Genomic DNA, 13,372 nt, shown 5'->3' with positions numbered 1-13,372 from the left:
TCTTGCGATGGGCTCAGGGAAAATGGCAGTCAAGGGCGGCACAGATTGAGATCAACTCCAGCCGTTGCCAGCCTCCTGAAGCAGTAACCCTGTCTCCTGTGAGTCAGCTGCCCCACTCCCCTCCCTCCCCGGTAAACTACCTTAGGGGAAAAAATTGTGTTGTATAATCCGAAAAATTGAGAAGTAACTTTCAAATCGCTCCAGCAAAAATTGGAGCAATCCGGCATGTCACAAACTATGGGAGACCGACCGGAATGGTGCTGACAAAAGATGAAGACTGTGATTGGTAAGTGTAAGACTAAATGCAGGGAACTTAGATAAGTGGCACCACTCCAGCGCTGTAATAAAACAAAAAAAAAATGCTCGACTGGTGCTTTAAACTAAATGGTTTATCCCATCAGAGCATGTTACGACCTAGGATAGTTGATAATACTCTGATCTCAGGTGTTCTGACTGTTTGGGCCCTAAAATAACAGAAAGGAGTGGTGGGAGCACATACGCGTCACTTCGCTCTTTACTGTCTATCAGACTGCCAGCCATAACCTCGCACCCCCTTCAGCAGCCCTACAGACAATAATAGCTGGACACCGTTCCATTCTGACTGGTCCTTGCAGAGCCCTGTAATTTGGGACAGTCTTCTTAGATTATTAGAATCATTGTGTATTTCACAATATTCGTATAGAACTTTCTAGCCAAGATTTTTGTTATACTGCGTGGGCAGTTTGTGCATTGTCTCTTTAAATATCTCTGTAAATGGTAATTGTGGTACAATAGACAAGATCAAACTACCACACTGGAAATATAACATGGCTTAATGGGATTGTACTACCAGCATAGACAGGGATTCTTTACTGTAATAGAAGTGAGTCCATGTAACGTTCTTCATGAATAGATTTATACCCCCTTTCACATGTAAAGTGCCATGGAATAAATGGCACTATAATAATAAATAATTTAGTAAAACAGTTGAAAAGCAGCCTGGATGCATTGTAAGATTTTAGAAATATGGGTATCAAATTTCTGGAGATGGGTTGTTGATCCAGATCCAGATTTGGTAAAGATTTTTTCCCGTAAACTGTAGAAATTGACTTTTGCTACATGAAGGTATTTGCCTTCCACCATATTGCAATATGCTGAACCTGATGAACTTGTGTCTTTTTTTTTAAACCTTAGTGGTTCATTTCAAGCTTGGACAAAAATCACTCCATTCAGATGCTGATCACTGGTGGTGGGGCTATGGAAACAACCGGGAGTGGAGTTACGGAAATGTGGCTCTTTCTATAGCGCCACCTCCATTGTTTGTGCCTGGATTAAAATATTCCTGCCATTATGTATTTTACAGCAGCAAACTGAAAATAATTATGGCCTATCTTTTACTAACACTTTAACATCTAACAGCAGATTGTGACCACAAACTCTGTACTTTTATATGTAATGGTGCAATATCTCGTAATATTACAATACACAGTGGCCCCGAATCATGAACCTGTTTATAGTCAGTTTTCTAGCATAATACTACTTGAAATGTCATAAAATGTAAGCACAACTTGCAGCTGCACAGAGAATTTGCAACGTTGGGCGGTTTTTATGCCAGTTATGACAGCTTTTTGAAAGGTCCACATGGCCAACCGCACCCAAAGACTCATAACAGAACTGTACTGGCTAGTCGCTGGCTAGTATATATGTGTCTTTAGTGCACGGCAGCTGAAAGATGCTCTAAATTCATTAAGAGGAGCACATTACTCCAGAGCACACGTCCTCAGGACAAGTGTGCAAAACTCCAGGCTTGATGTGTCCGGGCCAGTGTCTCCTAAAATAGTGTTTTCACTGTCAAACAAAAAATAGCTGCTGCACATGGGAGATTTCTCCTAGGAAACTATGGACACTTTGATGGAAGCCAACCTATCCGTCTGTAAGTTGATGTAGCTGGTATTTGCTCTGCGGTGGCTCTGGCACGGATTTGTTGTTTCTGGTATAGACGAAAACCACAATGCTAATGTGAACAGTGTGTTAAGCTGCATTTATACTGACAAACTATTGTGAATGAGCGTTCTTAAGACCACTCAATTCATAATTATCTTTCAGTGTAAACCTTACTAGGTCATATGTGTTGGATACGGATTCCCAAGCAAAATCAAACAAATAATTGTGAAACAAAAGCACAGAAACTTTGTTATACCAAATTTTATTGCAAGTCACATTTCTGTCATTTCATTTAGAGCCTGAAATGTATAATCCGACCAACTTCAATGGAAAAGACCCTAAAAATGTCAAAACCTCCGATTCACAAAGAATCATCTTGTATCACTCAGAAGAGGAAAACCCCTTGGGAGGAAACCTCTAGGGAACCAAGGCTAGAGTATTGCCATTTCTGTAAGATTAGAAGGTCAATAACAAGAAACAACAATATATTTTATTAGAAATAGTGCATTGTTTCATACAACTCCAATTCCAAAGAAGTGGGACGTTGTGTAAGATTTAAGGAAAACAAGAATGCAATGATTTGGGAATCTCTTATTGCCATATTTTAGTCACCATAGAATACAGATCAGAAGGTGAACGTTAATTTGAAAAAATTACACATTTAGAAACTGATGGCATGGCAAACTCTGACCCAGCATAATCAATGCTGCACAGGGTGTAAATCAGTGCAGAATTCTAATCCAGCTCACGGATGGAGTCGATTTCTGATTCTTGCATAGGGACAGTCTCAGGAGGCACTACATTAATTTTTAGTTTGGTATATTTTACACCATTGTGTAAGAGAATGATCAGCCATAATATTCTGAACAGCCATGCTGGACCTAGCAGTCTTCTTGGGCAAACTTAATCAACTAACTTTTGCAGCTAATGAGATGCAGTTCTGGGAGCTCTCCCCAGAATGGAGCCGTAGAATGAAATCAGTACCATTAGCAAGTATGGCTGGCATACACAAAGGTTAATTGCAGCAGCTAATGTGAGAAAAATGAGTGGCGTTATATGGTAGTACGTAGTGTCTGTGTCAAGGACATGGACAATACAGTTGTCAATATGTCAAAAGTTATGGGAATAACAACATTAGTTAAAAGGGACATGGGGATTTATGAATTGTAATGGAGTTTGGTGAAAATCTACTCAGATATTGGCATGTTGTATTATCACTTTCTTTGTTGTTCTAAAATACATGTCTCTCCCTGCAGTATGAAGTTATCATATATACGCCCTTTGCCGCAATATGTAGTTCCTTTGTTTAACTATGTATAAAAAGGCCTGCCCCACACACAGGCTGCAGGCCCGCGCCTGGCCTACACCAAGACGTGAGAATCACTAATCACAGAGCTACCGAAACACAAAGCCCCAGACACCGAACATAGGTAGGTCCTGAAGCATTAAATATAGATCCTCTCGGACTGATGTTAGCAATTCACCACCCGACTGGGCCCCTGTACTCAGTGCCCTTCTTACTAGAGGTTGCTATAGAGCACGAACACGCCATGGTGTACCATGATTCACAGCTAATCCCGCCGTGTGCTCAAGGCTCCTACAGCCAGAGGACAGGAAAACACAGAAGGAGGAAGTGGGAGTTGCCTTATTATATTGTGCTCTTGGCTTCCTGTCCAGTAATAGGGGCAGATCCCACTCTCTCGCCATGGTGCTGTCATGTGTGAGGGGAAAAAGACGTTCTCCAATTGTCATGGCCGTGGGGAGATGCCAGCACATGGGCAGTGGCAGTTGCCCTCCGTATGTTGAAAGAGCATGTAGTATGCTGTTGTAATGGCAGCGGGTGGACGTCCGTGCACCCCACCACAGACATCCCTCCCAACATTTTGCACGCCACTACTCCCACCACAGACATCCCTCCCAACATTATGCACGCCCCTGATCCCACCACAGACATCCCTCCCAACATTATGCACGCCCCTGCCCCCACCACAGACATCCCTCCCAACATTATGCACGCCCCTGCCCCCACCACAGACATCCCTCCCAACATTGTGCACGCCCCTGCCCCCACCACAGACATCCCTCCCAACAATATGCACCTCCAGATTTCACCAGACACCCCCCCAACATTATGCACGTCCCAGCTTTCACCAGACACCCCCCCCAACATTATGCACCTTCCAGCTCCCTCCAAAATCACCCCAACATTATGCACCTGCAAGCTCCCACCAGACATCCCCCCAACATTATGCACCTCCCAGCTCCCAGCACAGACATCCCCCAACATTATTCAGCCCCCACCACAGACATTCCCCCAACATGATGCACCTCCCAGCTTCCACCAGACTTTCCCCCCAACATGATGCACCTCCCAGCTCCCACCACAGACATTCCCCCAACATGATGCACCTCCCAGCTCCCACCACAGACATTCCCCCAACATGATGCACCTCCCAGCTCCCACCACAGACATTCCCCCAACATGATGCACCTCCCAGCTTCCATCACAGACATTCCCCCAACATGATGCACCTCCCAGCTTCCGTCACAGACATTCCCCCAACATGATGCACCTCCCAGCTTCCACCACAGACATTCCCCCAACATGATGCACCTCCCAGCTCCCACCACAGACATTCCCCCAACATGATGCACCTCCCAGCTTCCATCACAGACATTCCCCCAACATGATGCACCTCCCAGCTCCCACCACAGACATTCCCCCAACATGATGCACCTCCCAGCTTCCATCACAGACATTCCCCCAACATGATGCACCTCCCAGCTTCCACCACAGACATTCCCCCAACATGATGCACCTCCCAGCTTCCACCACAGACATTCCCCCAACATGATGCACCTCCCAGCTTCCACCACAGAAATACCCCAACATTATGCAGCCCCCAGCTCCCACCACAGACATCCCCCAACATTATGTAGCCCTCAGCTCCCACCACAGACATCCCCCAACATTATGTAGCCCCCAGCTCCCACCACAGACATCCCCCAACATTATGTAGCCCCCAGCTCCCACCACAGACATCCCCTCCAATATTATGCAGACTCCAGCTCCCACCAGTCTCCTCCCCCCAACATTATGCACCTTCCACCAGACATCCCCCCCATCATTATGCACCTCCCAGCTCCCACCAGACATCCGTCCAACATTATGCACCCCCAGATCTTACTACAGATATCCCCCCAACATTATGCACCTCCCACCAGACACCCCCCCAACATTATGCACGTCCCAGCTTCCACCAGACATGCCCCAACATTATGCACCTCCCAGCTTCCACCACAAACGTCCCCAACATTATGCAGCCTCCAGCTCCTACCAGTCACCCCCCCCCAACATTATGCACCTCCCAGCTTCCACCACAGACATCCCCCCCAACATTCTGCAGCCTCCAGATCCCACAAGTCACCCACCCCCTCAACATTATGCACCCCCAGCTCCCCCCACAGACATCCCCCTCAACATTATGCACCTCCCAGCTCCCACCACAGACATCCCCCAGCATTATGCAACCCTCAGATCTCACCAGACATCCCCCCTCAACATTATGCACCTCCCAGCTCCCACCACAGACCCCCCCCAACATTATCCAACTTCCACAGCAGACACCCCCCCCCCCAACATTATGTAGCCTCCAGCTTCCACCAGTCATGCACCAGACATCACTCCAATATTATGCAGCCCAGAGCTCACCAGACATCCCCCCAAACATTATACACCCCCCACCCCCCAAACATTACGCACCTCCAGGCTCCCACTACAGACATCACCCCAACATTATGGACCTCCCAGGACAAACATCCCCAAATCCCACCACAGACATCACACTACCCTTCGGCTCTTTTCGCCTGCAACTTCTCACTGAACGAAAGCAAAAGATGGAACATTCTTCACAATTCTCCCACCTGGATGGATGACCAACGCGTCGCCCAATGCGAGCAATCACGTGACAGAAGTGACGTCATACCGACCAAACACCCATACATTCTAGCATCCACTGTTCTCAATGGCCGTGGAGGCTGCCAGTGACGTCATCGGCGACGCTCGTCGCTTAGTCTATACATCACCGTCCTCTGGGCCAATAGGAAACGACCCTCTCTGAACGATGGTTTACGCCCCTTCCTCGTTCGTGTGCATTTGGTAGACGCCTGTGATTACCCGGCGGATACGGGCAGTTGTGAGGCCGCATTTACCGTCTTTGCTGCGTCTGCGAGACGACTGGCTGTCATGGAAAGCGGCGACGACAGGAAGGTGAGTGAGCGGCTCTGCTGTGTGCCCGGACCTACACGTGTAGCCAATCAGAGCCTTCCTTTCTCTGCACCCCTGTGCAGTATAGCAGAAGCTTTTCTATCCGTTTAACCCTTTGTTGCGATTGGGGAATAATGAAGTTGTGTCATTGCAGAGGGCTGGTGACCATGAGGAGGACGCGCTGTCAGACGACGACTATGTGCCTTATATACCGCTGAAGCAGCGCAAGCAGCAACTGGTAACTGCTCAGGGTTTATGTTTGTTTTTAGGTGACTTTTTTCTGTAATCGTCACCATTTTATTCCGTTTTGTACCTCAGTAATCATGATGGTGCCTCAGTGGTGGGAACAGTCCGATGTATGCAGCATATTCCCATTATCTTAGTGTATTTGTATGGATACTGGTCCCCCTACCCCATGACAAGCACCGTGCTTTGCATTCATTGCGGCTGTTAGAGGGGTTGTTCAGGCTTGGGATGAAAGTCTGCAGCCCTGTGTGTGACTACAGACTGCTGACAGCGTGTGGCATGTAAGCTGTCAGGATCTTCCAGCATTGCCTGTGGCGATCATGAGCCCCCAAGGTTGCCATTTGCATTCTTCTGCTCACATGCCGACTAGACGTGCTCAGCCTTGCTCAGTGCACTTGAAGTGAGAGGATGAGCATGTCTAGTCGGCAGGTGAGCTCAAGTATGCAAGTCGCACACTTATGTGACCGTCCGCTAACAAGCTGTCATACTGAAGTCTGCAGTCGCTCATTGGGACTGCAGGTTTTCTTCTCAACAATGAACAACCCTCTAAAGGCTATATTCACACATTCTGTTCTTGGTATGTTTTTTTTTTTTCTGCAGCAAAACCTGCTCTCATTTCTGCCTCAAGAAAGCAGGTTTTCCTTGTTTTTTGGTGCAGTTTTTGTCACTATACATTTGTCTCTTGTGCATACTGATAAAGTTTAGTGACAAAGAAAAAAAATACCTATTTCAACTTCCTCAGCCTTCGGCACCAAAAACGCAGCAAATCCTGATACCAGCATTTTTTGCTATGTTTTTGCACTACCCATTGCTTATAATAGTTGAAAAAGTGCTGAAAGAAGTGACATGCTGCATTTTGCAAAAAATTCAGCTCTTTGACAAAACAGTCAGGAAAAAAACCAAGCTGTGTGCATGAGATTTCTGAAATCCCGTAGACTTTGTTGGTACTGTAAAACGCAGCTGAAAATTTGCATAAAAAGGCACCAAAAATGCAATGTTTGAACATAGCCTAAGGCTGAAAAAGGGGATTACAGGTATATGTGCTGCTACTAATAGCTTTGGGCATCATGCATCCATTGGAGACCTATGCAATTGGTCTCTAAAGAGGTTCTCTACTATGTGGACAACCCCTTATATGTCATGCTCAGTATTGACCATAGCATCTAAACAGTTAAAGGGGTTTTCCCATGAACAAATTGCATTTTAATCAATAGATCTTGGAATAATAATTTCCACAATTGGATATGTTTGAATAAAATGTTCCTGTGCTGAGATAATCTTATACATGTGCCCCTGCTGTGTACTGTGTACTGGCTGTGTCTGACCGTACAGGAACATGGTCTGATCATACCACAGCTCCTGGGCACGGAATGAAGAAAGAGTATACAGACAGGACAGTATGGGAGCAAAGCTGATTCTTTTTGTGAGGCAAAAACATTTCCCTGCCTGTTTCTAAACAATATTTTACTTCAAAGAATGAATCAGCTGTGAGCCCCTGCTGTAATGTCTGTATACTGTTTTGCGTGCCACCCCCCCCCCCCCCCTGCCCAGGTGATGTGGCGTGATCTGACAATGTGGAAATTATTATTATTCCAAAGTCTATTGATTAAAATTAAATATATTTGTGGGAAAACCCCTTTAAATGGATTGTCCACTGCTTTACTACAGTATTTTACATCCGTATTTGTCTGCCAAAGCCAGGAGTGGGACAATCAGAGGAAAAGTATAATAGAAACCACTTCTGTATTATTACCCACTCCTGGTTTTGGCTTACAGATACTGATGTGACATTCTGCCCAAGTACTGAACGTGTGACTGTGGCCTTACACGATCACTTCATGTTGCATGCAGGCAAGGCAACATAATGAAGCTGAGAAGTTCGCTTTAGGCTGGAGTCACACATACGTGTTTTGTGGTTCATGGACCGGCCACGGGTCTCCTGACTTGAACTCCATAGCCTTAAGGGCATATATGAAGCTATAGTATTTGTGTCAGGAGACCCATGACTAGTATGTACTCCAACCTCAAAAAAGGATGTGTGAATCCTACCTTCTAAAAGCATTTTTCTTACAACTTGCAGCTTCAAAAGCGTCTGCAGATGCGTAAGAAAGGAGTGATAGAAGAGGAGCAGAAGGACAGTGGCAGCGAGCATCGGGCGGATGAAGATGACATTCCTCTGGGCCCTCGATCTAACGTCAGTCTCTTGGATCAGCATCAACACTTAAAGGAGAAAGCCGAAGGTGTGTGTGTGTGTAACCTTTTACTATTGCCTCCATTATTTACTTCTTCAGTTTAATCCACTGAATATTTGTAGCACACCTACAGTACTTGAACACCTGAATATTCTGCTTTACGAATACCAATTAGAGGGATAAGTCAGATATGCTATGAAGCCAAACAGCACTGAATAATAGTGTGCCATTTGGCTAACAGAAGCCATGCAAGAATATAGACGAGTGTGTTGTATCCATGTAGAGAGTGCTTCTGTTCAGCTCCTCCACCTTCCATACAGTGATTGACATCCTACTATGTATTTGCTTATTTGCTTTAAAGCGGCCACCCATCTATCACTGGTGAGAGGGTTCTCCTTATGAATAAATTTTTATGCCAATCTGGCTGAATAGAAAGAGCTGACCTTACATAGAGCAGAGTGTTCAGGTGACTGGTCTGCTCTAAAATGTCACTGTATGGTTTGCTTCTTTGCCGGATCTTACATTAGGCATATCTGGTGGCAGAGTTACATAGACAGCTATACTATGCATATTTATTTATTTTATTTGCTTCTATTGCTACTTATAGTAAAACAGCACTTTACATACATCATCATCATCACTTTCCCCATTGCGGCTCAGTCTATTCCCTATAAATATGTCTTCGGAGTGTGGGCGGAAACCCATACAAACTCCTTGTAGATGTTGTCCTTGGAGAGATTTGATCCCAGCACCCTAGCACTGCAAAGTAACAGTGCTAACCACTGAGCCACCGTGCTGCCCTGTGGTGTTTCATGCCGATAAGGCATAACACGCCAGAGTCTTTTTGTCTGATGTAAAAGAAATGTGAACACTTTAAAGCCACATAATGTCATATTTGTTGTATAGTAGATGGCAGCATCTACATAGGAAGTTATACTCATGCATATATTTATTTGACAGCAAGAAAAGAATCTGCAAAGGAAAAGCAGCTGAAAGAAGAAGAGAAGATCTTGGAGAGTGTGACAGAAGGAAGAGGTAAGCACAAACCTGAATCATCTAATATGCGGGTATATTCATGGCCTCAATGCATATTTTTATCCCTCCATCATAAAAAAAAAAAAAAAAACACTAAAAAATAATCGTAAAATGCTCATTCCTAGCTGGAACTTTTGTGAATGATAGTGTTGAACATTTTCCATATCTAGTCGATGATTTACATGTCTTAGGTAATTATATTTACTTGATGACAACCAGAAAAAGTTTGGATTAAATAATTACATTTAGTGTACCGTAATCTTCCCATATTTTAATTTCATTGTTTTTTTTTTCCATAAAGCTTTGATGTCTGTGAAAGAAATGGCCAAAGGTATTACATATGACGACCCGATAAAAACCAGGTAAGCCCACATTTGTAAAGTGCAATGCCACAAATGTGCGTGGAGAAATCCCTTTTTTTTTTTTTTTTTTTTAGTTTTTAAATGGAGTCTGTCAGTCAAAACTGACAACATAAATTAAACACATATGGCCCGATTTATCAAAGCTTTAACACAGAATTGTGGTGTAAAATCTTTGAAAAGTCATAACATTTAGGTGCAATATGAAGTTGCACCAAAATGTTGTGACTTTTAATGTTTTTACAACAGTTTCTCGCAGCTCTGCCAAAATGGAGCTGGGGAGGGATGGGGGTGGGACACCACAGCTTGTCTAATTCATGACTAGCTGTGGTGTTTCCTATGCCAGAAATCTTACTCTAGTACCTGACTGGAGTAAGATTTCAGGTGTGGGACTCCTTCATAAATTAGGAGCAACTGTCTCCAGCACACCTCATCAAGATCGATGTTCAGTCGGGCAATTCACTATGTTGTGGACATAACACACACACTTGTGTCGCATCTTTAGTGCCCTAATAGCTGCTTCTGTTCGCCTAAAACTGAACTTTGATCAAATATGCTAATTAAAGTCCCTGGTACACCCTTGGCATGGTCAAGTGGCTTAGTACTTTGTGTCTACTTAATTTGCACGCCTCTGCCTGTCTCATTATTATTATTATTATTTATTATTATAGCGCCATTTATTCCATGGCGCTTTACATGTGATAGGGATATACATAACAAAAGCATTTACATAATCTTAACAAAACGAGTCAGCGACTGGTACAGGAGGAGCGAGGACCCTGCCTGCGAGGGCTCACAGCCTACAGGGGATGGGTGAGGATACATTAGGTGAGGGTAGAGCTGGTCGTGCAGCGGTGTGGTGGAGCGAGGACCCTGCCTGCGAGGGCTCACATTCTAGAAGAGATGGGTGAGGATACATTAGGTGAGGGTAGAGCTGGTCGTGCAGCGGTGGTTACTGCAGGTTGTAGGCTTGTCGGAAGAGGTAGGTCTTCAGGTTTCTTTTGAAGGTTTCCACAGTCGGCGAGTGTCTGATGTGTTATGGTAGAGAGTTCCAGAGTAGGGGGGATGCACGGGAGAAATCTTGTATAGGATTGTGAGAAGAGGGGAGTAGAGAAGGAGATCTTGTGAGGATCGAAGGTTGCGTGCAGGTAAGTACCGGGAGACTAGGTCACAGATGTATGGGGGAGACAGGTTGTGGATGGCTTTGTATGCCATGGTTAGAGTTTTGAACTGAATTCTCTGGGCAATGGGGAGCCAGTGAAGAGATTGACAGAGAGGAGAGGCCGGGGAATAGCTGGGGGACAGGTGGAGTAGTCGAGCAGCAGAGTTTAGGATAGAATGGAGAGGTGCAAGAGTGTTGTAAGGGAGGCCACGGAGCAGGAGGTTGCAGTAGTCGAGGCGGGATATGATGAGGGCATGCACTAGTGTTTTTGCAGAGTCTTTGCTGAGGAATGCACGGATCCGGGAGATGTTTTTGAGTTGGAGTCGGCAGGAAGTGGAAAGGGCTTGGATATGTGGCTTGAAGGAGAGATCAGAGTCCAGGGTTACTCCAAGGAAGCGAGCTTGTGGGACTGGGGAGAGTGAACAGCCATTGACGTTGATAGCTAGGTCAGTTGGGAGGGTTGAATGAGATGGTGGAAAGGTGATGAACTCTGTTTTATCCATGTTGAGTTTTAGAAATCTGTCAGAGAAGAAGGATGAGATGGCGGTCAGACATTGTGGGATTTTGGTTAATAGGGAGGAGCTATCGGGTCCAGAGAGGTAGATCTGTGTGTCGTCAGCATAGAGGTGATACTGAAAACCGTGAGACTCTATGAGCTGTCCCAGGCCAAAGGTGTAGATGGAGAAGAGCAGAGGTCCTAGAACTGAACCTTGGGGGACACCGACAGATAGGGGGCGAGATGAGTAGGTGGTGCGTGAGTGGGAGACGCTGAATGTCCTGTCAAGTATGAGGAGATCCAAGATAGAGCCAAGTCCGTGATGCCAAGAGATAAGAGAATCTGGAGTAAGAGGGAATGGTCCACTGTGTCAAAGGCAGATGACAGGTCCAGAAGGAGGAGGATGGAGTAGTGTCGCTTGGATTTGGCATTTAGTAGGTCGTTGGTGACTTTGGTCAGGGCAGTTTCAGTCGAGTGATGCGGTCGGAAGCCAGATTGCAGGTGGTCGAAGAGGGAGCAGGAGGAGAAGTGGGAGGACAGTTCAAGGTGGACATGTTGTTCTAGTAGTTTTGAGGCCAAGGGGAGGAGTGATATGGGGCGGTAGCTAGTCAGAGAGGAAGGGTCAAGGGAGGGCTTTTTGAGGATGGGTGTGATTGCGGCATGTTTGAAACATTAGGGGAAGACACCGGTTGTTAGTGACCGATTGAAGAGGTGGGTTAGGGTTGGGATGAACACTGTGGTAAGGTTAGTGATGAGGTGGGATGGGATTGGGTCAAGTTTGCTGGTGGTGAGGTGTGATTTGGAGAGTAAAGAGGAGACTTGACCTTCTGTAATGGTGGAGAAGTGGGGTTTGGAGGAGGAGGGTTGAGTAGATATGAGGAGGGGTTGTGTGGACTTTAGGCAAAAGTTTTGTCTGATGGTGTCAATCTTCTGTTTGAAGAATGAGGCAAGGTCGTCGGCTGAGATGAGAGAAGAGAGAGGAGGTGCTGGGGGACGAAGGAGAGAGTTGAAAGTGTTAAATAGCTGTTTAGGGTTGTGAGATAGGGAGGAGATGAGAAGTAGGTTTGTTTTGCTGTAGTGAGTGCGGCCTTGAAATTAGTGAGGGATTGCTTGAATGCGATGAAGTGCTCGATGGAGTGAGACCTTTTCCATCTCTGCTCCGCAACCCTGGAGGCCCGGCGCAGTTCTTTAGTAAGTTTAGTGTGCCAGGGTTGCCTGTTGAATGTGCGAGATGTGGTGTGTGTGAGAGGAGCGATCGAGTCTAGAGCTGCAGCTATTGTGGTGTTATATGAGGAAGCAGCAACGTCTGCATCGTGTAAGGAATTTGTCTGTAAGAGGGAGGAGGGATTCAGAGAGTGAGTGTAGGTCAAGGTGTTTGAGATTTCTGCGAGGGTGTGTAAGTTTGTGGAGTGGGGATTGTGCACCTGGAGAGGAGAGGGTAGAGAATGTGAGGAGGTTATGGTCAGAAAGAGGGAGTGGTGAGTTAGAGAGGTTAGATAGGGAACAGAGGCGGGTGAAGATGAGGCCCAGTGTGTGGCCATCTTTGTGAGTGGGTGTGGAAGACCTTTGAGTGAGTCCGAAGGAGGAAGTGAGAGATAGGAACTTAGAGACAGTCGAGTGGGAAGTGTTAATGGGGATGTTGAAGTCGCCCATTATGATAGTGGGGATGTCAGTGGAGAGGAAGTGAAGCAG

General features: G+C 45.8%; 1 protein-coding gene across 1 annotated transcript in view; it reads left to right on the top strand.

Annotated features, from left to right (window-relative positions):
* The first annotated feature begins 6,000 nt into the window (after nucleotides 1-6,000).
* DDX41 (DEAD-box helicase 41) overlaps nucleotides 6,001-13,372 on the top strand; it is a 41,939-nt gene continuing 34,567 nt past the window's right edge. Inside the window, exons 1-5 of the mRNA XM_073651179.1 lie at nucleotides 6,001-6,193; nucleotides 6,345-6,428; nucleotides 8,517-8,676; nucleotides 9,589-9,663; nucleotides 9,965-10,025. Coding sequence (XP_073507280.1) covers nucleotides 6,170-6,193; nucleotides 6,345-6,428; nucleotides 8,517-8,676; nucleotides 9,589-9,663; nucleotides 9,965-10,025 — 404 coding nt within the window. The 5' untranslated portion in view covers nucleotides 6,001-6,169. The remainder of the gene's footprint in view (nucleotides 6,194-6,344; nucleotides 6,429-8,516; nucleotides 8,677-9,588; nucleotides 9,664-9,964; nucleotides 10,026-13,372) is intronic.

Source organism: Phyllobates terribilis, unplaced genomic scaffold (genome assembly GCF_046119375.1).
Source record: "Phyllobates terribilis strain yellow unplaced genomic scaffold, ASM4611937v1 Scaffold_11__3_contigs__length_659146591, whole genome shotgun sequence".
Classification (NCBI taxonomy): domain Eukaryota; kingdom Metazoa; phylum Chordata; class Amphibia; order Anura; family Dendrobatidae; genus Phyllobates; species Phyllobates terribilis.
This window is presented reverse-complemented; position numbering and strand designations above follow the sequence as displayed.